At 36.3% G+C, this 27998-nt stretch overlaps 1 protein-coding gene across 2 annotated transcripts; it reads left to right on the plus strand.

Moving 5' to 3' along the window:
• Positions 1 to 78: 78 nt before the first annotated feature.
• Positions 79 to 27988, plus strand: LOC139940427 (uncharacterized). 2 transcript variants are annotated; one of them, XM_071936666.1, is made up of 6 exons: positions 79 to 298; positions 2866 to 2918; positions 3185 to 3291; positions 10752 to 10912; positions 11648 to 11783; positions 22213 to 27988. In XM_071936666.1, exons 3-6 carry the CDS (start codon positions 3276 to 3278, stop codon positions 22281 to 22283), a joined length of 384 nt encoding a protein of 127 aa, XP_071792767.1. In that variant the 5' UTR covers positions 79 to 298; positions 2866 to 2918; positions 3185 to 3275; the 3' UTR covers positions 22284 to 27988. The 2 variants fall into 2 exon arrangements, with proteins under 2 accessions (XP_071792767.1, XP_071792765.1); XM_071936664.1 differs by lacking the exon at positions 3185 to 3291 and having other exon boundaries at positions 2866 to 3083.
• The last annotated feature ends 10 nt before the right edge of the window (positions 27989 to 27998 follow it).

Below are 27998 nucleotides of genomic sequence, written 5' to 3' on the forward strand. Positions count from 1 at the left end.
CGTCGCAAAGCCAACCCATGCATAAGACACATGCGCGAGCGATCGCGATCCACACACACACGCGCCGCGCACGTACACACCCGCCATCAGTTTGCACTGTGACAGCTGTAGAGTAAGTGAGGATACAGTTAGCTTGCAGTTTTTTACTGTGACTATAATCGCACTTTGCAACCTCACCTCTTCTCAGATTAAGCCATCCAATGATGAGGAACTATTTTTGTACGTTTAATTTGACGATCTGACCTGAAAGAAAACATCAGGCCGGGCTGTGGAGAGTAAAACAAGCCGGGTGAATTCGGTGAGTAGGACCCCGTAATACGCGTACGATGGACGGGTGAGCTGGAGCGCTGTTGTAGGCGGGTGAACGTGCATGTGCGGTCTTGTTGCATTGCTCTTGCTCTGTGCATGTAGTGTTTACATGGTAATTGATCCTCAATGCCGACTGATCTATATAGACAAAGATGCTTATAATAATAGCTGGGGAGGATTGCATATTTTCATCCCAGTATTCTGTCGGTCCTTCGCAATGGACTCGGTTTGAATAAGAATTATTCAGAACAGAGTATTTATTTGGTGTTTAATATTTTAACCATGATTTAGTAGAGTTATTTATTTGCAATATTGGTGCAATGCAATGGCGTGTGTTACATCACCTTGATGTATTTATGTGAGGTGGTTGTGTGCTCATGGAGGCTGGCAGGCAGTAATGACAAAAGAGATGATGCGTAGCCATAGCGATGATTTTGACTATTGGAGAGAGTGATGACTCATTCTGGAGGAGACTTTGATGACGATGACAAATGTGATAATTTAGGATGATAATGACCAGACAAGTTTGTAAATGAACTAGTTTCTTTTTATTACAGAACACCATCAACCCTCCCCCCAACAAGTAATCCATTATTGATATATATTTTTTATATAAATGCAATTTCTTCGTCGCTAATATACTTTGAATTGTTTTCAGACAAGATTCCACCAAATCCACAGGCAATCCTAATTTAATTGCACACATTCAGCGAAACTTTCTCATTTTGTGCATTCAAACAATTATTTTTAAATTGAGAGTTCTGTAGATGGATAAGTCACTTATGGCCGTTTTGGAAACACTGTCTCACGCTTAGGCTCCGCCTGCATGTCTTGAAGCCCATAAGAATAACAAACATTTACTTATAACAGACAGGGCCAAAGCCCATTGGTTATGGTTTGCGGCAATGCCCTTACTAAAATGGAGTCTGTTGACTATGAGGTTCCTCTTTATCTTCAAGCAAATTTGAATCCCTGATTCTCAATGGTCAATCCATGGCAACAACAGTGTGATGTCATACATTTGCACGGTCCATATCACACGACGGGGTGTATTGCACTGTTCTAACTAACCATTTCGCCCCTGTTGGTTAAAGTGATGCGGAAATCATCTTCCACTGACAATTTTTAAAAAGACATAAAATCAGAGACAACAAGATTTATCCGTATTGTTTTTACAAATAAAAAAAATCCATCATCACAGTTAAACATTTGCAGCTTCCACAGTTGACAATTTATTTAATCTGATAAAGAACAACACCTTCTAACTAAATGTTATTAACACATTTCTTTCCATATGTCTAACCTTTTTCTTTCAAAGCTGAGCTGCAGTGAATATTTACATTGTCAGTCAATACCAATAATTGTCGCGAAACAGTGCGTAGTTATCGCACTGTGCCAACATCGCGCATACACTTCAAAACAACTTAAACAGCACTTCATACCTGACCCACAATGACTGCTATTTTAAAGGGGAATCTGTCTTCTATAGTTAATTGATAGTAAATTAATTTTTTGATTATGTTGAATGCTATTCTAAACTTCTCCTAAATTTGTGTCCCTGATTGCAAGTTGAAATGTTGGCAGCTCTGTAAAATGTATCAAAGAATTTTACAAACTATGTTTTGGGGAAATTTTCTTTTATGATCCTTCTCATCAGTTATTGTGGCTGCTTGGTTTTTAAATATCTATTAAAATATGAATAATTTTTAAGTTCAGGGGGGCATGGCATTATTTAGCACATGTGTTTACTGTAGGATGGTGTATGGAATCCTGTTTGAGCATTGGCCAATATTCTTTTGGGGTTGGTGTGGGTGGTGGTTCAGGCCTGCCCAGGTCGAAATTCCAGTTTAACCTAGTTAAACTGGGTTTAACTGGAACTAGTTGAAACCAGTTGATAAACTAGTTAAACACAGTTAAAACCAGTTCGTTTAATATGGAAAATGGACAGACACCAACTGGTTCACAATTTCAACCTAGTTGAACACAGTTAAACCTAGTCCAAACCAGTTGGTTAATATGGAAAATGGAAGAGTTTGGTCACCTTGCAGTTGAACCAGTTGACCCCAGTTCTGTAGGTTCACTGGAATTTTGACCTGGGTGGATTCTTGACTTTGAGAGGGCAAGGCCATTTTCATTTTTGAAAAAGGGCACTTTCATTCAAAACTTTGGGAATCGCTTGAAGAGTTAGGGGCACAAAGGCCATGAATAGGGCATTAAAGGCCATGGCCATGTTTAATTCCTGGCCCTATCCTTGCATGGAAGCCAGGTTGCTGACAGTGACACACAGACTCTGGAAATGTTCTCGACACAATTTCAAATTGAAAAATGTCTCTGAGGACTACACATAATTAGTGTGTGCCCAACATACAATGAATTGCTGTCAATGTCATAGCAATAAATGTTTATACCCTTCGCAAACGGACTTTGACATTTCCACACCAGAGCTGCCTGATATGAATATTCCGAGCTGGTCCCTGCTTTCAATTGTAGGAAGAGTGTGAATCCATCTTGTCCGACTTCAATTTCAGTTGAGTTTTTCTTTGTGTATTTTTTCAGATTCTGTGATTGCCTCAGACGCTTTCTCAACTCCCAGACGACTCCACTATTCGGTAATTATTTTCTTGTACGTGTACTGCATCAACTGAACGCCAGACACACAAAACAAAATCTAGACCTACGTGCTTTTTGGCAAGATCGCACACGTCATTAATTTTCCAAGATGGCGGGCATGGCAGCAAAGATGATATTGGGGAACAAGCTCGACAGCGTTAAAGGTAAAGTGGAAGGGTTTGATATCAATTGTTCAAGTTTGTGATTTTGTGGTATAGTAATCCTTGATTATTGTCATGTGTTCATCCCTCATGCGGCCTGGTAGTGCAGAGCTCCAGATCGACTCTCTTGTATGCACCAACTCCTTGCCTATACTTTGGTCTGAGAGTCGGTGTTTTGATACCCCCTGATAGTCAATGTCTCAATTACTGGGTAAGTGTTTGTCACGACACTCCATTTGGCAAAGGTCTCACCTAGCTCAGTTAAACCCAAAGGGACACCTTGGTAAAGGACACCTTGGTAAAAGCCACCTAAAGAAAATGCAGTCATTTAAAAACTTCACACCAACTTTGATTATTGTCATTTAAATTATGTTGAATTATGAAGTCCTTTTTTATAAGGTCATGGTTTCAAATCTGTGTTGCTCATAAAAAAAAAAGGAAAAAACTTGGAACCCAGATGCTGCATTTATGCATCAGGACAAACAAACCAAGCAAGATGAGGTGGCAATATGTCATTTTTTGCAGAACAAAAGTATCATAGAATGAGCAATTACAATCTGTCGGAAAAGATTGCACTTTTTTGTGAATAATTATTTTTGTACAACCAATCGTTGCAGTAGGGATAACTTTTGCACATTTGATTTCATCTTCCACATTCTAAAAATAATTGTTTGTGCAGGGCCCAATTTCATACACGTAGAGCTGCTTATAATAATAAAAAGTAGCTAAGCACAACCTAATTATAAATGCTTGTAACCAGAATGAGGTTACCAGCAAAAATACAATGTGTGACTTGCATTCTGCTTGTTTTTGCTTAGCAGAAAATTGTTCAGCATCATTCTCTGCTGGTAAGCAGCTTTATAGCGCTGAGCCCTGGTGTCCACAAATGATAACAAGTATTTTGAGATCAGATATCTTTGTGCTATTCAGCTCTTAAAAATGTACCCACCAATTTCTGGGAACCCATGGCATAATCAAGGATTGCTTGATATTCCTTGTGTGATGTGATCTTTGAGTGTTGAAACATGATTGTAGCTGGTTGAGATCTTTGTCAAATTTACTTTTTATTGACTTCCTCTTGCACTAACCCTTCCCTTTGTTTGCATGCAATCACCCTTTAAGAATCTCAATAAACGGAACCTTTTGTTACAAACATCATAAGTAATCATGTATGTTTCATTTTGGTGTCAACAATCTTGAGCGGAGTTTTACTCTGGCCTTTGCAATGCAAGTTTGAACAAAATATCTAAGGAAGACTTCATGACATCTTAACCAACAAAGAAATACCGTAATAGCTTCAACTGTCACTTAACATGTCAATGCTTACTTTCTTCATGTATTTGAGGAGTGAAACGGATAACCAATGGTCTGACTTCTTTAAATTAACAAACTTTGTTGCATGGTTAAAGACAATGGACACTATTGGTAATTGTCAGGGACCAGTCTTCTTACTTGGTGTATCTCAACATATGCATAAAATAACAAACCTGTGAAAATTTGAGCTTGTTTGGTTGTCGGAGTTGCGAGATAACTATGAAAGAAAAAAACACCCTTGTCACACGAAGTTGTGTGCTTTCATATGCTTGATTTCGAGACCTCAAATTCTAAACTTGAGGTTTAAAAATCAAATTCGTGGAAAATTACTCGAAAACTACATCACTTCAGAGGGAGCCGTTTCTCACAATGTTTTATACTATCAACCTCTTCACTTTACTCGTCACCAAGTAAGGTTTTATGTTAATAATTATTTTGAGTAATTACCAATAGTGTCCACTGGCTTTAAGTCTGTTTTCTGAAATAACTTTAACAACTTCTTGTTTTGCATTTAAATATCTGACCTCAAAAACTTGCTCCACAATAACACTAAGAGTAGTTGAAAGATTTGGCTTAAACTGTTTCCACCTAAGAATCTCTTCGTGTTTTCAACTCGCTTTCTCTTTAAAAACAGTCAATACTTTCTGCATTTTCTTTTCTTAGGGATGAAAGAGCTTTAAAAATGAAGCTTTCTTTGAAAGCTTCAAGGTTTCTGTGATTTTCAGTCACATTTTGTTGATAAATAAAACATAGTGGTTTGTGTTTGCTAACTGCAATAGACTGCAAGTCTCCTGCATATTTAAACTTGCCGGACCCCTCCTGCATATTTAAACTTTCCGGACCCATGGCTATAAAACAAATTATTTTTTACATTGTTGGGAAAGTCAAATATAATATGGAAATAATAATATGAAAGTAAAATAAGTTTCACATTTTATTAACAAAACCTGAGAATAAGATTTGACCCCATCTGTTTACCTTTAAAAACAATTAAGAATTTTGCCAAACTGACAATTTTTTTCCTTTATCAGTAAACACACCAAAATAAACAATAAGGTAAAATTTCTATCAAATCAAGTTGTTCTACTGTTGTTGATGAAAACCAAATAACACTCAACATTTTATGTCAGGTTACATTTTTTGCGCGTGTCCTCTGTCTTTGTGGAACAAACATGCTGGAAAAATTGTTGATTATCCCTTCAATATTTTTTCCAATCACTTGGAGTCTGACAAAGGACAACCAGACAGAGTTAACCCAGAGACATAATAAACATGGTGCTCTTGAAGTACAACTCTATACAGTCTGTTTATGACAGCCACTGACCTACAGCCTCTTCGCTTAATTTGGGTCGGCTAAATCAATATCAAAGGAAGGTGTGGTATGGCTGTGTGTTGTTTGCAATGGGCTCAGTATGCAGATTGTACATAATTCCATGAGAACACTTAAGAAACATGGTACGTTTTTTTTACTAGGCTCAATTTTTTAAAAGTCAACTAATATATTGCTGAGAAAAATATACTTGGTTAGATTCATAAAGGTTTAATGTAAATGATATTAAAGACTTAAAAAGCTCCGTATTATGCAGATTGTATTCTGTATGGCCATAAGCTACTTTGTTTTTTTTTACTACATTTATCCATGTTTTTTTTTATAATTCAATCAATAATGCTGAGAAGAACAGACTTGGTTAAATTCATGCAGTTTTAAAGGTGGTAAATATTATTAGTGTTGTTATTTCTATTTCCATGCATGATTTGAACAAAAAGAAATCAATATTCCCAAGAAGAACAGACTCTGTTAAATGCATGCAGTTTTTAATTGAGATAAATGATATTTCATAACTGTCTGTTGTGTATGTTTATCTTTATTGATTGCACATGGAACATCATCTCCATGGCATGAATTTCAATTAAATTAAATCCTGGCCGATGTAACCTAAGCCACGCAGCTTCAGAGATGGATTGGTAAATTTTTCAGTGAAATTATAATTTGTTGCAGGGATGTTCTGAAAAAAATTCAATACATGTCTGTGAATTTCTGATTCATGTTTGATTTTCATGAAAAAAAATAAAGATTTAGTGTGAATTATTTTTATGCTGCACGGATCTAATTTAATAACCAGCTGTTCAAATTTATTAGAAAAATACAAATATTTACAAATTGCAAATGTTAAAATTGTGTCTACTGTATGACACATTTGTTAACTGTATCTAGCCAAAAAGAAATTGAAAACATAAGTGCTATGTGTTTTGGCTTCTTACTACAAATTGTGGCCTCCAGTCCTACTACTTAATTAAAAAAAAAAACTTTAAAAAAACAACATGTTTTTCCCGTGTTAAGTCGGGTGAAAGTCTTTTAAAACGTGTTTTCTCTTGAAAAAACACACCAAGAATGCATCTTTAAGAAATCAATATATTTTATTCCAGATCGGTCTTTGGGGGAAAAATGTTGATTGTCAAAGCTTGAGTGCATTGACAGAAATAATTGAATACAAAAAATGCACTCTGAGCTCTCTGCAAAATAGACGCTAAATTAGCGGCTCACAAATTTCCCAAGGTATTTATAAAAAAAAAAAAATTTTACAAGGGATTTTTATCCTGCAGCCTCTGACTGCTTATAGTGACATGAATAATTCAATTGGAAAGACCTACGAGATATTTACGGCTCTCTTCCATTTGTGCGGGGGGAAAAAAAACGCCAGGTAAAGCACCAGGCGGATTATTATTTTCTTCAAGATGAAATTTTTTAGTTTAATACAAGTCCGAGAAAACACTCTTTTTTTTTTCTGTCTTCGGGTCGCCGGGGACTAGCAGCAAGATATTGCCAAGAAATCTGACTTGTATATCAAGGAGTAACTCTATACTTGCGAGCCTCATGCCTCTAATATCGCCATTGCCACCCCCTTTTGTGCAGTGGCCATTATGTAGTTTAAGTCCTTTTGTGGCGTGGCAATCCCCCGGTGCCGTATAGCCATTCCTTATACCCTAGCGTGGCATTGTGTGACATATCTATGGAGGGATGTATAGCATGCCAGCCTACTTGGCGTTATTGCATATTGACTACGCTTTTCTCCTCCCAGTCTGTTTTTTTTTTTTTCATCTCCTACGTTGATCTCAGTTTGCAATTATCTGCAGCCCATTGCTGTGCTGTATGCTGTACATTGGCGAGGGTTTCTTCTGTGTGGATTAACGCTCCCCCCCCCCCCTGAGCTTTATAATGAGATCTCTCTGTCAATCAGTAACATCTGCTGTGCTGTTGTCTCGTTAAGAGATCATTACTAATTAAAATACATTTGCATAAAGGGGTCTCAGAGCTGTTTTTAGCATGAATATCATTAAGTTGAATTCAAAAGATTGAGCTGTCATCAATGCGATATTTAGATAAATGTCAATGCGATATTTATCATGTTGGCTTCAATTAGAGAAAATCTTTCATTTTTGAGCAGAATGTTTTAGAAATAGAGAAGCAAGAGAAGCAAGCTAACAAAGCCAGCAAAACAACAATCAAACAATTTACTTGAAGGATAAATAACCTTCAAGAAAATGTATTTAACTGCTTGGGATTTAGCTTTATACCATAGCGCACCAATCATTATAGACAACAATATTATGGCAATGTTATTTCAAAATTTATATTCATGAAGATAATAAACTCTAATATAAAAGCACTTAACCTTGATTCCCTGGAGAGACTTACTAGGCTGCTTCATGTCTCTTGACAAAATCCAATACCACATGGTTACTCAACAACCAAACTGCTGGACTCTGTCTATTGCCTTAATATTTCAAATGTGCTTACTGAGGAATTCTATGCTTAAATGCCCCATAAAATTATGTGCTTATACCAATATAATAAAAAAAAAAAACGTTATTCAATTATCAGATCCTACTCAAAAATATTGCAGTATTTAAAGGCAGTGGACACTATTGGTAATGACTCAAAATAACGATTGGCATAAACACTTACTTGGTAACGAGTAATGGGGAGAGGTTGGTAGTATAAAACATTGTGAGAAACGGCTCCCTCTGAAGTGGATTATTTTTTTTGAGAAAGAGGTAATTTTTCATGAATTTGATTTAGAGACCTCGGATTTAGAATTTGAGGTCTCGAAATCAAGCATCTGAAAGCACACAACTTCGTTTGACAAGGGTGTTTTTTCTTTCATTATTATCTCGCAAGTTCGATGACCGATTGAGCTCAAATTTCCACAGGTTTGTTATTTTATGCATATGTTGAGATACACCAAGTGAGAAGACTGGTCTCTGACAATAACCAATAGTGTCCAGTGTCTTTAAGTATATAAAACACAGGAAATTCAATGACAACTATGTGGTTGGTTGAGCTGACAAAATAGTCAGAGGCAGTGTTTAGTTTTATGTGATTAACCAAAACAAATCAGAAATTTGGGCTCACACTGTAAGTTAGGAGAAGAACATCCATAATCAGCGTTTTTCCCCAGATACAGTTTCTTGAACATGACTTTATTTAATTAAGGAAATTGTTCAAGGATGAACTAAATCTGTTAAGCTTTCAGATTGAAATTCAATCGCTGGTGGTTTTATTCTTACTGTGATATCTTTAATCATGATGAAAAGAACACATTGAAACAATTTACATTACGTAACAGTTATTGAAAGAGGCAATTAGTAGTGATCAGTCCTGCTTCATGATCAAATGATGAAGATGTCGTTTAAAAAATGAACAATTCTGATGGAAAACTTCTCAATAAATAGTGGGGGGGGGGGACAGCGAAGAAGAAGAAGAAATTTACATAGCGCTAAAATCAACCAAAATTGTTCAAAGGCGCTCAAAACAGTCATGAATATGAAATTAATAACAACACACGTTGGAAAAGATAACGGTGGAACAGAAAATTCGCAGAAATTGTAATGAAAAGAAACATAATCGTGCCTGATGCATTGCATCCATTGTATGTTGAAGAGTCCTATAGGGGTTGAACAGTATTGTTCCACATCTTCGCCCTGCATTAAAGATCGTATGCTCCACTAATTCCATACTGCGTAATACAGTTCTTGACACATATTGCATCTCATTTGAATAAATTAGGCCAGCGATCACGACAAAGAATCGCTCCGTTGAATCTCATTAAATATGTCTCGCAATATTGAGCTGTGTAATATGCGTCTTGTAACAATGTGTGGTTTCACTGGCCTTTGAACAACTTATCCGTCTGACCTGGGTGCTGCCTAATGTCATTTGAAGCATACAATAGATCGTTATCATGCTGCCGCCATTTTGGTCTTGTTGCTCATATCGAATGACAATCATGAATGCTAATAATCATTTTGCAAATAGGAACCAGACTATTTTGTTCTTCCAGCCTCGGTTTAGTAACATTGATCTATCAATGGGAGAAACTCAAGATGTTTGCATCATGATGAATGTCTGTAGTCTAAGACTTGAAAGTTTGCATGGTGGAGAGACACTAAAAATAAGAAATTTTGTGGTGATACCACCGAGATTGGGTTCTATCAGCATGGTGTTGCTGTAAATGTTATGACTATTTTTGTTACAGACAACAGTCTGCTAAGCAAAAAAATAAGCAGTACACAATTGTACATGTGACATGGTATTTGGCTGGTAACTTCAGTCTAATAAGCAAAACAAGTTGTTGTGCTTAGTTACTTTCTGTGTTTAAGCTGCTCTATGAAACTGGGCCCTCTTGTTCATTAATCAGGATAAGACCTTCATGTTTCCATTTTAATTCTTACTTTTAAAGGCAGTGGACACTATTGGTAATTACTCAAAGTAATTGTTAGCATAAAACCTTTCTTGGTAACGAGTAATGGGGAGAGGTTGATAGTATAAAACATTGTGAGAAACAGCTACCTCTGAAGTGACGTAGTTTTCGAGAAAGAAGTAATTTTCCACAAATTGGATTTCGAGACCTCAAGTTTAGAATTTAGGGTATCGAAATCAAGCATCTGAAAGCACACAATTTCGTGTGACAAGGGTGTTTTTTCTTTCACTATTATCTCACAACTTCGATGACCGATTGAGCTCAAATTTTCACAGGTTTGTTATTTTATATGCTTTTGTGAGATACACTGACTGTGAAGACTAGTCTTTACCAATTGTGTCCACTGGCTTTAAACCCTGCACTGAATGAAGAAGTAGGACAGCCCTTGGGCTTGTTTTTTACATCAAGCTGCTAAATATTTAAATATATAAAATGCCATTATAACTTAAACACTAACAACTAAACAAAACTTAAATCAAGACAATGCAGACCTAAAAATGTCAACTAACATGATGAACGAAAAGCATTTCTCAGAATAAAAAATGTATGTGTTCCAAGTTATATCCCTGAAAACGTTCTTGATATTTTACTGAAGGTGAGCTCGGTAGCCTCGGTGGCAAAGAAATGACGGAGGAGGAAGCAGAACAGGCGCGGCTGATTGAGGAGGCGCGGATGGAACAAGAGAATGAACGCAAACAGAGACATGATAAAATGGAGGCAGAAAGAGAAGTAGAGAGACAAAGAATACGAGAAAAGGTGAGCAATATGGCGACACAAAGAGACTGCCACTTTGTTAAGCTTCGTCTGGGATTGGTTATTACTCAAAATCATTATTAGCATAGAACCTTACTTGGTAACGAGCAACGGAGAGCTGTTGATAGTATAAAACATTGTGAGAAACGGATCCCTCTAAAGTGACGTAGTTTTTGAGAATGAAGCCTTTTTCGACGAACTTGATTTCAAGACCTCAAAGTTAGAATTTGAGGTCTCAAAATCAAGCATCTGAAAGCATACAATTTCGTGTGACAAGGGCGTTTTTTTTTTTTCATTATTATCTCGCAACTTCGTCGACCAATTGAGGTCAAATTTGCACATGTTTGTTATTTTTCTGCATGTTGAGATGCACCAAGTGAGAAAACTGGTCTTTGACTGTTACCATAAGTGTCCCAGTGTCTCATCTCAGTTTGATCCCAGTCTAGGCCCTGGACTGCATGTATTCTGAATCTAGGGAGGTTTAGCTGCCATTACACAAACAAAAACTTGGAACGATAACATCAGAAAATTGTTTTGTTGAAATCTCCTGTTTTAGCTTACAAGAAAGTTACCATTTTTCACGTCGGGTACGTACGTGCAGACGTCATATGTGAGCATGCTATAAGCCAAAAGTGGTGACGTCAGCTAGAAATTTTATGACGATCACGTTCAGCCGAACTTGCTTTCACAAACCTTTTCTAACAGTGTGGGTCCTTTATAATCACCTCTGTCTTTCAGTATGGCTTGAAGAAAAAGACATTAGAGAAGGACGAGGTCGCTGAGCCTGACGATTCTGGGCGTATCTCAAGGAAGAAGAAGACTCCAGCTGAGATGCAGGCAGCCATGGCAGGAGGCGAGGAGGAGGAAGAACAAGGTGTGCTATCAGGCTTATGCTGTTGCTTTGATTTCATTTAACGCCATTTTGTTGTAGTCGATCCTTTATTGATATTACAAGTGTGCAAAATTGATGCCACTCTTACCATGCTCACTGGACCTGAGTCTATTCCCTAAAACAACCACAAATGAGATCAATGCAAAGAACTAATTTTAGATTTTTATAACTTAGTATTAATGACCTGCATGGTGAACTACTTATCGATGTATGTAGTAAATGAAAGTCTGTCTTGCACATGAAGTTTCCAAACCACTACATAAATTGTTTAATAAGACTTGAAGTTCACGCAAACTTTCACCCAAAGTTGGTTTATATATTTCTTGAACTGTAGAAACCCAACTTCTTAAACTTGCCCTTTTGCCTGTGCTGTGTCGATATGTGTGAGACTTGTGAATGCAGTTGTTACTAACAATAATAACCAACCATTCACGGTGAAAGTAACACATTTGGTGCTGTTTGTTCAACCCACAAATCCCACCTCAGACAGAGTGTACTTTTGTGTTTTTCCGTCAATTCTGTCTGATCTTCATCCACTTTCTTGTTGGGGGAAACAATTTTTCCGAGTGCTACTAATTTTATTGAAGATATTTATACTGCAGGTGGAACAAAATGTGTTTTTACTGAAATCTTTTAATTTGTAGAGAGTGATTGTTGTTATAGTTGCAATGAACATTGCTAGAGTTTTGTTCTTATAGTTGTTTTGTCAGATAGTATATATAGAATAGTTGTACGTGTATATATGTTTTTAAATATTTATATACAGCTTAAAATGTTTACTTAAAACCTGAGCAAGTTGTTATTCATTATTATTATTTACTTTTTTTCTCAACTTAAATACATACTGTTCAACCAAAGACATCCTTGCAAATACTGGGAATGCAGGCGTGTTAGGCGTAGAGCGAGGTGCATGCGTGTCTACATAGTGACTAGGTTGGGTTGCATTATAGACCCGGGCCAAGCCTGTAAGCACAAAAAACTCCGCTAAGCACAACAAACTGAGCATTGCAAACTGGGAGATTGCAATTAACGTTTGTGGTCTGATTAATTTATTACGTCCCTGAATTGTTACAAATGGATACAGACTAGATACATAAAACATGATGGGCAGTGTCCATCTGACGTGCTATTTGGTTTGTAACAAGAGCGTTCCATTATGCAGGAACATATTTCGGGTTTGGAAACATTAATGTGTGAGGATACCATCTGTAAAAGGGCTACTCACTTGGTATGATTTACATAATTTCGGACTGGCTGATTTACATTCGGGGGTTTAAGGAACAAGAACAAGTGTCAATCAGTCGTGCTAGGAGCGTTCCATTATGCAGAATAGGGAGTATGCATAGGATGTTATTGATCTACTATACACGGTTCATTTCTGACTAGCTAGCTCAGGGCATCTTACACTGACAGTGATGTGTTATAAAAGGGGTTTCAGAAAAACCTCTCGGCAATTTGATAATTTTATGTAGAAATATTGTCAAGAAACACTCTCAGACCCCACTGATTGTAACATAAGAAGAAGGTGCATCATTTTAAGTGAGGTGTTGATGTGTATTTTTCAGACTGTGGTTTTTGACAAAAAAATTCTGACATTCTGAGAAAATAAGGTTTATTTTTGGGGGGTTCTGTATGAAATAATAGAAACAAAAATATAGCAGATGATACATTCATGCGAAATCTGCACTTAACGTGAATTATGCACTTACCGTAAGTAAGTAAGTAAGCAAAGAATTCCATGCTAAGCGGCACCATCAAATTGGGCCCTGTTGCTTATGATGACTTACCATCGTTTTTTGGCTGATTGAGAACCTTTTCAGTTCATTTCATTTAATGCATACAGGATATTGAGTTCCATCAATCCATATAACTTCTCAGAATAACTGATGATTAAACTGCTATTAAATTACACACCAGAATTTGTTTTCCATATTGAGAGATCATATATACATTTACATAAATTATAGCGCCCAAAAAAACATTTACAATTAAGTGGTACATACCAATTTCACAGAAAAAAAAATCTTTCTTTTTGGCTTTTTACAGTTTTGAAACAACATATCTTCATATACTTGCCTCTGAATTAAAAATAAATATTATTCTGAAAATATATTTCCATTAAAATTAATATCTAAATCCAAGGATAAGTTAGCACTTTAGGTTTACAGGCACTGAACACGTTTGGTAATTGTCAAAGACCAGTCTTCTCACTTGGTGTAACTCAAAACATGCATAAAACAACAACCTGTGAATATTTTAGCTCAATTGGGCGTCGAAGTTGTGAGATAAAAAACACCCGAATTTGTGTGTGCTTTCAATTAGGAATACTAGAAGTCTTTTAATATTTTAGTGAGAAATAACCTCTTTCTCAAAATCTATGCTACTTCAGAGGGAGTTGTTTCCCACAACGTGTTATACTATCAACAGCTCTTCAATGCTCGTTATCAAGTAAGTTTTTAAGTTAGTGTTTGTTTTGAGTAATTACCAAACGTGTACCTTCCTTTTAACATGTGGTAAAACTATTAATTCTGTCTGCAGTTGTTCAACAACAAAATGAACAAAACATATTGTTATAGAATATGCAGGTAGTAATTAATGATGATGTAAGCTCGGATAATAATCAAAATAGAAATTGAAATTGGTTTTACAGGTTATGTTTTAACGCCACATATGAAGTGTAGACCTGAGAATAAAAAAAGTCCACATTATGTAGGGTCTAGAAACAACAACTAAGATTGGTCACTGTGGTCCAGTGGTTAGACTGCAAGGACTTGTGATTACAAGGTTTTGAATCCCCAAGATAACTGCCAAGTTCAAATGACAAGAATAACTGTTGTCGTCTAGTTACTGAATCACAATTTCTTGATTTGTGTGATTCATAATCATAGACGCTAAACCATTGATTGCTTTGACACAAAGCCCTTTAAGGTAGAATATTTAAATGTTAATGCCTCAGAACATTTTGGGTTTTTTAGTGTATTGCTAAGAGAAAATAGAGATATATTCAGTGTAAAGAATTTTAAAGCAGCTACTTGAAAGCATAAATTAAAATAGTCTAAATTGGCCTCGCATTTTAATTGGCCTCGTGCTGTATCTACATCAGCCATTGTACAATCCCCTAAAATATTTTGTTGAAAAAGCAATTTGTCACAAAGGATGGATATTTAAATGTAAATGCCTTAGAATATTTTAGAATTTTTAACGTGTTGCAACCAGCCTTGATAGAATTGACACAGATGAGGAATGCTTGTCTAACAGTCCACTTAACCTGACAAACACTTAAAATTGCAAAGAATTCCTAACGTCGCCGTCAGTGAGGGACCGGATTGAGGATATTATTTATATTCGTTTACTCTTATAACGGAGGCCTTCTTGGGTAGGCATTGCTGTACATCAGTCGCTGTGGCATGGCACCGGCCGTGGCTAACATGTAGGCTGGATGGGAGTAACCGGTGCCCATCATAATGCATCTCATTAAGGATTTTTGTTGCCATTGCATATTTAGGGATTGTCTTGACATTGCCACATCACAGTGGATAAATGAGCGGAGGGAATACAGAGAAATCGCTACGCTGAAACACTGTCATGGGCTTGGATTTTTCTTCTTTCTTGGTTTACCTTTTAATCTATAAATTTTTTTTTTTTTTTTTTTCATACAGCCTGTTATTTGCAACCAAAGCAACATATTTTACTAGTGTTTGGTAGTTTTCTTCAATTTGGACTTGCGATGTCCGATAGTTATTTCAAAGGGATTGCCTCGCCGGAACACTTGTGTCATGGGCTAGGATTTTATTTATTTTATTTTCGTTTACCTTCTAATCTATATTTTTTTTAATTTTTTTTTTCATACAACCTGGTTTTTGTTTACTTGAAACCAATTAGCAACATATTTTACTCGTGTTTGGTAGTTTTCTTCAATTTGGACTTGCATTGTCCGCTTGATATTTCAAAGGGATTACTTCGCTGGAACACTTGTGTCATGGGCTGGGATTTTGTCATTAGTTTTTGTTTACCTGTCTGAATTTGTGTACAGCTTGCTACTTGTTGTCTTGAAACTAAAAACAACATATTTTATTGGTATTTGGTAATTTTCTACAATTTGGACTTGCAATGTTTGATTGTCAATTTGGTTGGATGTCTTTAAATGGGTTGACAACTTCTTGTGTTTCTTGATTCTTTAAGAGTCTGTTGAAGGATGAGACATTCTAAGAGGTCTTTGTGCACAGTGTAATTTTTGTGTACATGCTCTAATTTTATCAGTAAAAGGATTTGTACCGAATGCTAATTCAATTTTGTTTATAGGGCGGCAACAATGAAATCAAACTATTGCTCGACATTTTACAAAGCAATTCTTGTTATAGTATCTGGTAATCTTGGCTTGAGAAATGCCCACTTTCTGAAAACCAAACAAATTATACAATTTTAGTAAACATTTGAACAAGTTGTCAAGTATGACATTTTCGTTACTGTAAATAGACAATGACAGTCAGTATGTTGTATTGTTGATGTTGGTGTGGTGTTTCTTTCATGCCACTCAGATCTGTTGACATTATGTTAGGCCATATGGATACAAAAAGGCAAGGTACATTTTTAATAATAATAACATCGAAGTCTCATGTAGCGCCAAATCTACCAAACAAGGTACTCGAGGCATACAAGCTTTCAGAAAGATAGGTTATTGCAGTGATGAACTCTGAGACCCCACTAGTTAGCACCTTATAAGGGTTTACAAGGTGCTACGGCGCATTAAGCAGCCACAACCAGGAACACCGGGGCGAACCCCTTCTCTTTTCGATAAGTGCACTGGGTTCTTTTACATGCCTTACACAAGACATGGGATCAACGGCCTTACGTCCCATCCGAAGGACGAAGCAATGGTTAAGTGTCTTGCTTAAGGACACAGGTGTCACGACTGGGGATTCGAACCCACTGATCAGAGAAACCAGAGTTTGAATTCGGTGCTCTTAATTGCTCGGTTACGACACTTCCTACTGAGTTTTCAATTGTGTTGACGTCAACATTCTATTTTACATACTAGAGTAGTGAAAAAAACACATCTTAGAACAAATTAAGTTTTGTCTGTCTTTTTTTACTAAGTAGTTAATCACGAAGGTACAAATAATCCAGAAAAACATAAAAAAATTCTTGGAGAACATGAATTGTTTTGGACACTGTATGAAATTGTTTGACAATAATTTTGAATGATACTTTACTTATAAATCTAGAGATATGGGTTTGAGAAATGTACTTGTCTGTGTCAGTGCTGTTCTTAAACAAGTGTTTTTGTACAAGGGAACTCGTACAAAACCAAGTCTTCCGTCCAATTTTTCAAGCCTAACATTTTTTAGTTGTCTTTACGGTGCTTCATAGACCTCTTTAACTAAAAGCACCTCACATCAGTATTATGGCCTACATTCCTTAATAGCACAAATACTCAATTGTACATACTCTATACCTAGACATGTTTAATGATAACATCTGTAAATATAATAAGTGCGCAGTGTTGAGCATGTCTCTCGTTAAAGGCAGTGGACACTATCTTTGTAACTACTCAAAATAATTATTAGCATAAAACCTTACTTAGTAATGAGTAATGGGGAGCCGTTGATAGTATTATACATTGTGAGAAACGGCTCCCTCTGAAGTGACGTAGATTTCGAGGAAGAAGTAATTTTCCATGAATTTGATTTCAAGACCTCAGAATTGGATTTTGAGGTCTCGAAATCAAGCATGTGAAAGCAGACAACTTTGTGTGATGAGGGTGTTTTTTCTTTCATTATTATCTCGCAACTACGACGACCAGTTGAGCTCAAATTTTCACAGGTTTGATATTTTATGCATTGTTGAGATACACCAAGTTAGAAGACTGGTCTTTGGCAATTACTAATAGTGTCCAGTGTCTTTAAGAGTAATAGCTTTGTCCGCATTGATGTCTGTGTGGAATACATATTTCTGACTTTTATCTGAAATCAGTCTTTTTAAAGACTGCACTGTAATAAATACTGTTGTACGTTTCTTCTCTGAATTTTATAGATAGATTACAATGTGATTTAAAGCATCCATCTTTACATTTAATTTTGAACACACAGTGTGTTTCATGTGAAAACTGTATGTGGCATGCGCAGATCGCAAAACTCATAGGATGACTGTTAAGGAAATAACATGGCTGCATTAATAATTTGAGTGCCTAAACGCGTGCACAGGCTAAAATGCAATTTGCCCATCAAGTCAGGCTTTTTGATCTACTGCTGGATTCCCAAAACTTGTAGGGAACATATTAATCAGTCAAAAATAAATTGGTGTGATGCTGATTATGTAATAATAAATTCATGGAATGACACAATCCAGGCTTGTTTTTCTTCATTTTTGAATGGGCAGAGGGGCACCAAGGCATTTTCTCCTTGATAAAGGGCACCCTAGTAGGAGTTTGTAAATTTCTTCTGTGCGATCATTTCAAGGGCACCAAGGCAATGGCCTGGGGGCATGGAGGCAATCACTTCTGTTGACTCTGTGATGTATCACGCCTTGTTTTATAAGGTTATCATAACAGGAATTCATATCCCAGCCTTTTTTTTTGGGGGGGGGGGATATTATTTCTTGTTTCAAACACCCTGGCCATTCAAAAATCATCTTAAGTTACACTAGCATTGTCCGGCAGTCACTCCTCATGTATTTATTATATACATGCAGCAGTGTGTGGAATGAAAACACTAAAAACACTTCTTATTGTCATCCTTTTTTATTATCTAAACCCATCATTTATAAGGCATCACAACACTAACAGGAATTCATCCCCTTTTTTTTTTATTCGATATTATTTCTCTTTTCAACCACCCTGACCATTGAAAAGTCATCTTTAGTTACACGAGCATTGTGGTTTAAACGACCGTCACTCCCTGCGTATTTATTCTATTGTAACCCGATCAGTACCTGGCTGAATGGTGTCCCATCCCTTTTAGAAGCCTCAAATCCCTGGATGAACGCGAGGGTCTTGTGTTCACCGCAGAATGCCACGGATATCCTCGGGCAAAATCTGTTTTTCCAGGTGCGGCAGGGCTCAAAAGAACAAATTGAGATGCTCATTTTTTTCTTCTTTCATTCTGAGAAGAATATTGTCAAAAGTGTCTCTGAGGTTTGAGTGTTTAAACCGATATGTGATGATGAAAAACAATGTATATTTTTTTATTTAGCTTTGAGTAGATTTCAGATATTTATTTGTGGCACATCCTTCAAAAGACCAAAATGAGGCACTCCCATCTTTAACATCGATATTCTTTTGACTTTGCCACTTAAATTAAAGAAAAGGAAAAGGAAAAAGATTTGTTCCGTACCAAGCTTCTCTGTACCATATATTTCTACCCACCTATGACCCTTAAATATTGCTAGTTTGGCAGCAACATTTGCTGCATATTTAATAATGCAACAATAAATCAAATGTTTTAGATGCATAATACAAATCTGACATAAGGTAGGATTGCAAGACAAATTTGTTAATTTTTTATTATAATGAAATTGTGCCTATTTTTTTCACATTTACTCACGACTTACAATGGATTTAAACCCCAAATTACCACCGGTTTGTTATTTCATGTATGGTTTATCACACAAAACATGACACGCTGTCTGCATCTATTTTGTCCTCACTGCCAATCGTGTATAACACCTTTAACAGCAGTGTTCATTGCATGAGCTTGAATGACTCACATAACCTCTGTGCATGGCCAATGCAAGTGAAGCACAATAATGCATGCTAGAATGGTCTTAAAGACGCAACTAATTTCCTTTATTTTTTTAATTTTCAAACCCTCAAACTATGTTGTTGTTTAAAAGAAAAGCCAGAGCAACAAAAGCCCAAAATGGAAAGGGATTATTTGTTTGAGACTTATTAAATGCCTGTAGTGTTCAGACAAGTTTATTTGGAGTTACTTGCTTATGAGCCACTGTAAGCAGTTTTTGTTTTGGAAATACAATCTGAAATATTACTTATATTGTTTGTAAATAGATACTTCCGTACTTACATAAAATCATAGTGTGTGATATTGAAACTAACAACCTTCAATGTACACAAATCTCCCTATAAACTCTTGAAACATTTGTTTAAGCTCTCTTGATAGTGCAGAATTTCTTTTTCCCCCATTCTTCTTAGAATAATTACAACAGTATTTTATGTTAGAATGCTGAATTCTCACTGAAAGATGTAAGAATAATTGATGGGATTTTTTAGTCTTTGGGGCCCCTTTGGGGAGAGGCTAGCAGTACTGACAGTCAAAATGACCCGATGTGAATTCATTATGGGGTGAAAGCGCATCTTAACGGCACTGCATGTAATTGCCAATGTAAATGCATTTATTCATGTCCCATCTTAAAGAGACGGTGGCTGTGTTCAGACAGCAGGTCTGATACTTCACAGAGGCAACGAAGGCGATTGCCTTCATGCCACCTGGTCAATGCCTTCGTGCCCTTTGATTGCTCCAGTAGAAACTAAACATTTCCTCATAGGGTGCCCTTGACCAAGGAGAAAATGCCTTGGTGCCCTTGCTCTTTCAAAAACAAAGCAATGCGAATCGTATAAACAACTGTGTACTCAAGACATGGACTTTAACTTATCATAGCCTGATTTATAAGGTACCTTGGTAACAGCCTGCCCAGGTGTACTTTATGCCTGACATCTTGGAAATAATTATTTATCAATGTATTGATTACGAGCTGCTGACAGCCCGGGCTCAATCCGTTTGCCAGTTTTCTTGGAAAATGCCGAGCGTCAGTGCAGAATTACTAATCAAAAGAAACCAGACCCTATGGTGTTAAAGGAACACGTTGCCTTGGATCGGACGAGTTGGTCTATTAAAAGCGTTTGAAACCGTTTGTTATGAAGTGCATATGGTTAGAAAGATGTTTGAAAAGTAGAATATACTGATCCACACAAGTATCACTCAAAATTCGGTCGGCCATTTATGGGAGTCAAAATTTTGACTCCCATAAATGGCCGACCGTGTTAGTCGACGAGGTAAAAAGAAATCCACGCAATTTCGTGGCATATTTGTGTAGATCATTGTATTATACTTTTACAATATCTTTCTAACCATATGCATGTTATAACAAACGGTTACAGAACGCTTTTCAAAGACCAACTCGTCCGATCCAAGGCAACGTGTTCCTTTAAGCATTTGGAATACCTGCTGCTAGTTTTTTTTTCAATGGAGAGGTAAAATATTGATAACGTTGTTCAAAACTACTATTTGTGTGGATAATTTCTTTTGTTTAGCTGGTATTGAGGGTTAACATCCACATACTTTTTGTCAGCCTAAAAACAAGATGCACAAAACCTTGAAACTTTGCCCCCCCCCCCCTGAAAAAAATATGGACAACCATAGGGCTTATTATGTTTTAGTGAAATTATACTTGGCATAAATTGATACTGTAGATTTATTTGAATGTGTAGAGAACAGGAAAGATACTTCACGAGGGCAGCGTGGGCAATTTCCTCCATGCCACCCTGGGCATTGCCTTGGCGCCCTTGAAATGCTCTAGTAGAAATCTACAATTACCTCATTAGGTTGCCCTTTACCGAAGAGAAAATGTCTTGGTGCCCTTGCCCTTTCAAAAATGAAACCTATAAAAAAAAAGCTCTGAGACACATGATACTCATCAACTACATGTTAGAAATGTTGTCCCTAATCCTGTATTAACTCCTGCAGTATCTTCGCATACAGTACTCCTTTAAAATATGCTGACTTAAAATCCTTAAGAAGGACGAAAGGATAAACATATTGTGGATGGGCATAAATTTGATCAGGCTTCTTGAGAAAACTAACAGACATGAGAGAGTGTACGAAGGGGAAATAGTAAAGTGGATTGCTTCTGTTAAAGGAGTGATGCTTACAAAGTTTATCTTGAATAAATGTATGAGATACTATAAACATTATTTGGTTTGCTGTAACACTATATGTGTGTGTTTACTTGCTGGATAGATTATGTTCTTTTGAGAACTTGTCTTGCTTTATATTCTATCTCCAATCGCTGAATAGATTTTTAGGAATTTTTAAAACCCTTTTCTGCTTTTTTAACTACTCCTTGTGTGGTAGTAGAATATAAAGCAAGACATATTCTCGAAAGAGCATAGTCTTACTGCAAGTAGATACACACATGGTGTTCCGCAAACCAAATATATATTGATACCTCACCATGCAATGCCTCAAATCCCATATCTGTAAACACTGACACTATAACGATGGTACATAAAAGAAAGGGTCTGTGTTTGCGTAGAATTTAGTGGTTTCTTGGTAATATTTTTATTGGTAACTCATTCACGCACATCATCTCAACTCTCTATCAATCTTTCGTCATCTCTTTATCCATTATTTTTTCTTTCTTTTCCTTGGCTTCCCCCGGATCTCCTTTTTTAATCCAGGTATCATGGACACTGTTGTGAACTTTTTCACGCCACTCACAGAGAAAATAGGCAGCTTTTTCGGCAAGTAAGGCACAAGCAGTACTTAGTGATTATGTAGCGTATTGCATTCACACAACACACCCTGTTTGCTTACTCCGCCATTTTGTTTTCTGCATTCCCCCCTATCGTTGCATTTTTGAACCTCTGTCTCTCAAAGTCACTTGTGTGTTGAGTTCCCCTTGCTTTCTACTGCATGTTGTAATCATGGTGGATTATTTTGCTGTCCGGCAGTTTTTATGTTTGATGGCTGTGCAGAACCTACCTTATTCACCCAAACACTATTTTGCTACATATTAATTAAACTGCTGTTTATTTTCACTTGAGCATTGAAGTGTGCTTATTTGGCTGTGAAATACTTTTTTGTTTAAACACTTTTTTCTTCTTAATGTCATGAGTAATGCACATGATCAGATCATTCCAAGAATTGTTGTTTTACACAAAGAAAATGCCATGTTATTCTTTTGGAATGGTTCACCAATGTTAGAACACAAAGAACATTTTGTTTATGGATTCATTGATATTTTAACAAAGTTTCTGACATTTTTTATCAACTCCAATTCCTGCCCAGTTACTGAAATAACAGCTCCAGTGTTTTGGACCAAAGTTATAGTAAGTTTGTCACAAAAATACAAAGTAAAAACATGGAAAATGAATATTGTGATTACAACTTTAGTTTTATCAGTGATAGGTGTAATTCTATATGGACAGAATGCCTCATTCTACATTTTGAAAACCCATTACTACTGAGTGTTTTTGTCAGAGGCCCCCACCATTCCATATACTTGTAACTCCTGAATATTTTTTTCAGGGACCCTCCACCAACCGTATCCTCCAAAACACTCCCCTCACTAATTGTGTTTGAACTTACAATGCCTGCAGCCGATTTCACAAAACTTTAGGATTAATCCTAACTCGAGTTAGGACGAGTAGACTAACCCGTCCTAACTTAGGATGGGTTCAATGCGTCCTATGCTAGACTAACCCGCCCGAACTTAGGATGGGTTCAATGCATCCCATGCTAGACTAACCCGTCCTAACTTAGGATGGGTTCAATGCGTCCTACGCTAGACTAACCCGCCCGAACTTAGGATGGGTTCAATGCATCCCACGCTAGACTAACCCGCCCTAACTTAGGATCGGTTCAATGCGTCCTACGCCTTTGGATACAGCATTTAAATCGTCCTAATTCCTAAGATTAATCCTAAGTTAGAAAAAGTTTGGTGGAATCGACCCTCTGGCCCATTTGGGAATGGCCCAATAGTGCTCAGCACTAATGCTTACCATGAAAGCTCAGTACGAGCGTGCGTACATGGCCAAGCTTTATGTTACGCGTGTACTGAGTGTGCTACAATAGTACTACTGTAGTCTGGCGTGCTGATGATGCTGTGTCTGCGCGAGTGTTGAAATATTTGTCTGACAGCCGGGTATTTTCAGCAAAAGTGACATCATTAGTGTGGAGTGCTTTAGACCTTATGCATTGACGCCATTCAACTGTCATCTTAGAGGTAAACCAATGGTAAGACAATAGAAACACGCAGTTTCATACGCACTTTGCACAGGATGGCTAAAGAACAACCTCTGTTTGACCTCTAAGCGAGAGCGCCCTACCCAAATGTCGTCATGTGCATAAGGTCTGTTATTGATCCTGTCTTGAAGTCCCAAAACAATGTCAAACAACCCAATGGTGTCACAAAAATAGCTGACAATGCAGTATTACTTTTCAAACTGCCATTATTTTGTAACCCTTCCTTCTCCATGTGTAGAATTCCTTTCTGAATCCTGTCTTGGATTCCTCCGAGTGGATTTGTCAGACCTCTGACAATTTACATTCCAGGCATTTGTTATTTTGGCCATGAATCCTCTACTGGATTTGCCAAATAATACACTTTCCTACTCGTGTCACTACCGTGCATGCTTTTTGTGATATTTTCCCTCTATTTTTAGTACTACCCTGTGTGTAATTTCCTCTGAGATTTGTATACAAACACCTTGTGAGCCCACACCAATCTGTCCTCGCCTGAACTTTCCGATTTTGTTATCTGATGACATTTTTTCTTCTCATGCGTATCGCACTTTCTTTTTTTTTGCATGGCATCTCTGATTCACTGTAGGAATTACGATAAAAATATGCAAACCATCTGTAACATTAGTTATAAATACTAGTTATAAATACCAGTTATAAATACTAGTTACAAAATACTAGTATTAAATACTAGTTATAAATACTAGTTAATAACTAAACATGTTTATATATTCATCCTAGTTTAACTCTGTCATATTGATGTGTTTTTCTGAGTAGTTAAACAAAGTGGATGCAATATGCCATTTATATAAAAGTCATCCAGCTACGATAATCATAAATATTTAAAGGAGCAAATCGAGGGGAAAATCTAGCTTAAAAATGCATAGGTTTTTCAAGTAGTTCTTTAAAATCTAATCCCTTTATTAAGTTCCTACATATCTATATAGGGACGGGTTATTTTGTTTTTAACAACCTCCTCTTACTGTGACAGTTTATAAAATTTACTCTTGTAATATTTTTTGTTTACTCTTATTTTTTGTTTATATTGCTTTTTATTTTCCTTAAATGTTTACGTCATTTTTATATCGCTATTTTATCATGTGATTTTATGTTTACTTTTAACAAGTAAGTTTGTTCGCAGGGCCCAAATGGAAACCATTTTTTACTGATTTGGCTCACCCTGGGTAAATAAAGGAAATAAATAAATAAATAAATCCCTTTTTCTGTACAATTTGTGCAGGGCCAATCATGACTAAAGGCGTGCATATAAAGAAATTCTCATGAATTCTTTATGAGTTTATATAAATCAAAGTTTCAATCGTACATTTACTAAGAATTCCCATTTGGGGGGGGGGGGGTAAAGAAACAAAAACTTACTAAGGATTTATAGAAATTCATTATTAACGGTGAAAATAACCCCATACAACTGTGCCATGGTGGTGATTAGAATGTGCAAATTAAAGAAACAAGAGACTTGCTGGTCAATTAGTCAAAACAGTTCTTCATGGTTCTGCCTTAAACTACATGTAACTAGCATTTTGCTAACCATCAACCGGTAATAGTTATGCTTTAATAGTTATACATGTATCTGGTTAAAGTCAGTAATAAATTGATAACACGTAAGAGATGTGCTGGTCAGTAATTTAAACTGATTCTTTTTGGATCTGCCTTTAACTAACTAGCATAACTGATTATTAAAGTAATAGTTATGTTTTTACCAGTTGAGGTTAAAGTCGTTAACGATTTGGTAATAAGTTAAGGAATGTACAGTACATTATTAACCGTTACTAATGGTTACCCTTTTGGTAAACAGCCCAAAGTATTTTTTTTTTTAGAAACTTATTCTTGCCTGTTCAAGCTATACTTATGACTCTGTAAAGTTTTGAAATAACTAGGCCTCTGTACTGAACTGTATGTATTCAATATCTTTAGTAAACAAGATGCAGTCATTCATTATTTTTCCCTAATTTTAAAATCGATTTCCTAATAAGCAAATGAAAGTTGTCTGTTATACTGTACTTAAAAGTAGTACTAATTTTAAAACCTGTACATGAATGCTATTACTTGTTCTTTAGTTCCATAGATACCCCCATTTTGTTAATATTTAATATTTATCTATATATATATATAATATTTATATGAAATAAATCTATATCAATTGTAATATATTAGTTTGAATATATAGGTAAGTGCAAATTGATGTTAGTGTTTGTAAAACATTTCTCATTTAAAACAGTTGTCGTTAATCATTCCAACATATTCATTCAACTCATCGCCATTTTAATTATACACTTAATCTTCATAGTTAATTTAAACCAAAGAAAGTGTCAAACAACACTTAATTTCCTAGTACTTGATCAAAAGTTATCAGAACATTCCAACCTAGCTATGATCTTTCCCCACTTTAACACTTTAAGTCCATCGCTATAATTTTAAATAAAACGAATTTGTCATTAAGCAGAATTTTCTGCTTAACAGCTCTATGAAATTATGTCAATGGCCCTGTTTCGTAGAGCTGCTTAAGCGCAAAAATCGGCTTAGCACAACAAAATTGTGCTTACCAGATTAAGGTTACCAGTCAAAGTGTCATGTTAACAGTAGCCCCTTTGTGACTGGTATCCTGCTCATTTCTGCTTAGCAGCCAATTGTTAGGCAACAATTTTCCGCATAAGCAACTCTATGAAATTTGGCCCAGGTTGGCTCAGTGGTTTTTTTTTCCTGCCTTTCACCTCCATTGAACCAATCTGCATTGAGGACCTATAACACTGATTATTTGTCATCTACATTCAACTCGCTTCTTGGTAGAAACATTCCTTTTGGAGAGTTTACTTTACCGATAAAAAAACAACTGCTCCACTGATCTCTCATTTATACTTCGTAAACTTCTTATTTTGTAATTTTATACACAAACAATGTTCTTATTTTGAATCAAGCAAGCTATATCTTTATACAGTACCCATGGACCAATAGAGTTTAATAGATATGACCTTTTAACGTGGAGCAAACTTGTGACAATCTTTTATTGGCACTAGGGGAAAACTAAGTATGAATCCTTTGAGATGTTTACCGCCTACATGAAAAATTACAGGGGAAACCAGAAAGTGGAAAGCTTATACTGGAAACCAAAGTGGAAAACTTGCCTCTGGAAACCACAGTGGAAAACCACTTGTGGGAAACCACCAACCAGACTGAAGGCATTTAGTGATTAACCACAATTAGAAGCTACAAATGTATGGTCTCTTAGCCTTCCAGGACTAATGGGACTTAAAACTAACTCTATTTTTATCTTGGCGGCCATCTTGTTTTCAAACCATTTACATCAGTGTAATGGAATCGTGGCTGGAAGATCGATTTAGTCTGAGGCCTCTTTGATTTGATGGGGATCTGCTCTTATTCTCTTCGTCTTACAGAACCAATACTACTTAAAATAACTCTTTTTGATCATGGCGGCCATCTTGTTTTCAAACCATTTACATCATCGAAATTGAGGCTTGCAAATCAATTTAGTCTGAGCCCTCTTTGGTATGATGGGAATCTGTACTCCTTATTCTCTTAGTCTTACAGAACCAATACTACTTAAAATAACTGTTGTGTGGCGGCCATCTTTTTACCACACATTTACATCAATAGTAACCAAGTCGAGGCTGGGAGATCAATATACTCTGTGCCCTCTTTAGCGCTATGGAAATTTGTACTGCTTATTGCTCATGCACATAGGGAACAAGACAAAAGCCAGTGGCCGTCTGTTAATTTAATGTCTAACAGGCCCCTTATTTTTTAAATAGAGCTAGCAAATTTGTAAACACTCTGCCAGTGACAATTTAGCAAAAATTTGCAGTAATTTCTTTTGTGATGAGTTGACGAGTTGGCTCTTTTCTTAAACTTAACATAGCTGTAGATACATGTAAACATGCAAGTGCTTTGTGCATCCCTTACAACATGATCTTCCTTCCAAGTCAGTTGAAGTGGGAAAATGATTTAGCTTTTCAACACTAAAAAAGTTTCCAGAAAGTATCAAAGGGAAGTTTTAGCGAAATTAAGTAATAACGTGCAATAATATTGTAACAGATTGTTTGTAATATCATTTTTTCACAATTAACTTATGAATGTGTATAAGTTTAAAAGTAAATGTTGTCGTAATTTATTTCATGTATAGCAGTGTACATTTATTATGTACAATAACAACAAAATGTGATTTGTGAGAAAAATAAATTTGTCTCTA

The sequence above is a fragment of the Asterias amurensis genome, chromosome 8, assembly GCF_032118995.1.
Source record: "Asterias amurensis chromosome 8, ASM3211899v1".
Lineage (NCBI taxonomy): Eukaryota > Metazoa > Echinodermata > Asteroidea > Forcipulatida > Asteriidae > Asterias > Asterias amurensis.

Coding starts and splice junctions, on each gene's coding strand:
- LOC139940427 (XM_071936664.1), top strand. CDS start 3,029: ATGGCGGGCATGGCAGCAAAGATGATATTGGGGAACAAGCTCGACAGC. Junction 10,913..11,647: donor GACAAAGAATACGAGAAAAG/GTGAGCAATATG, acceptor TCTGTCTTTCAG/TATGGCTTGAAGAAAAAGAC. Junction 11,784..22,212: donor CGAGGAGGAGGAAGAACAAG/GTGTGCTATCAG, acceptor TTTTTAATCCAG/GTATCATGGACACTGTTGTG.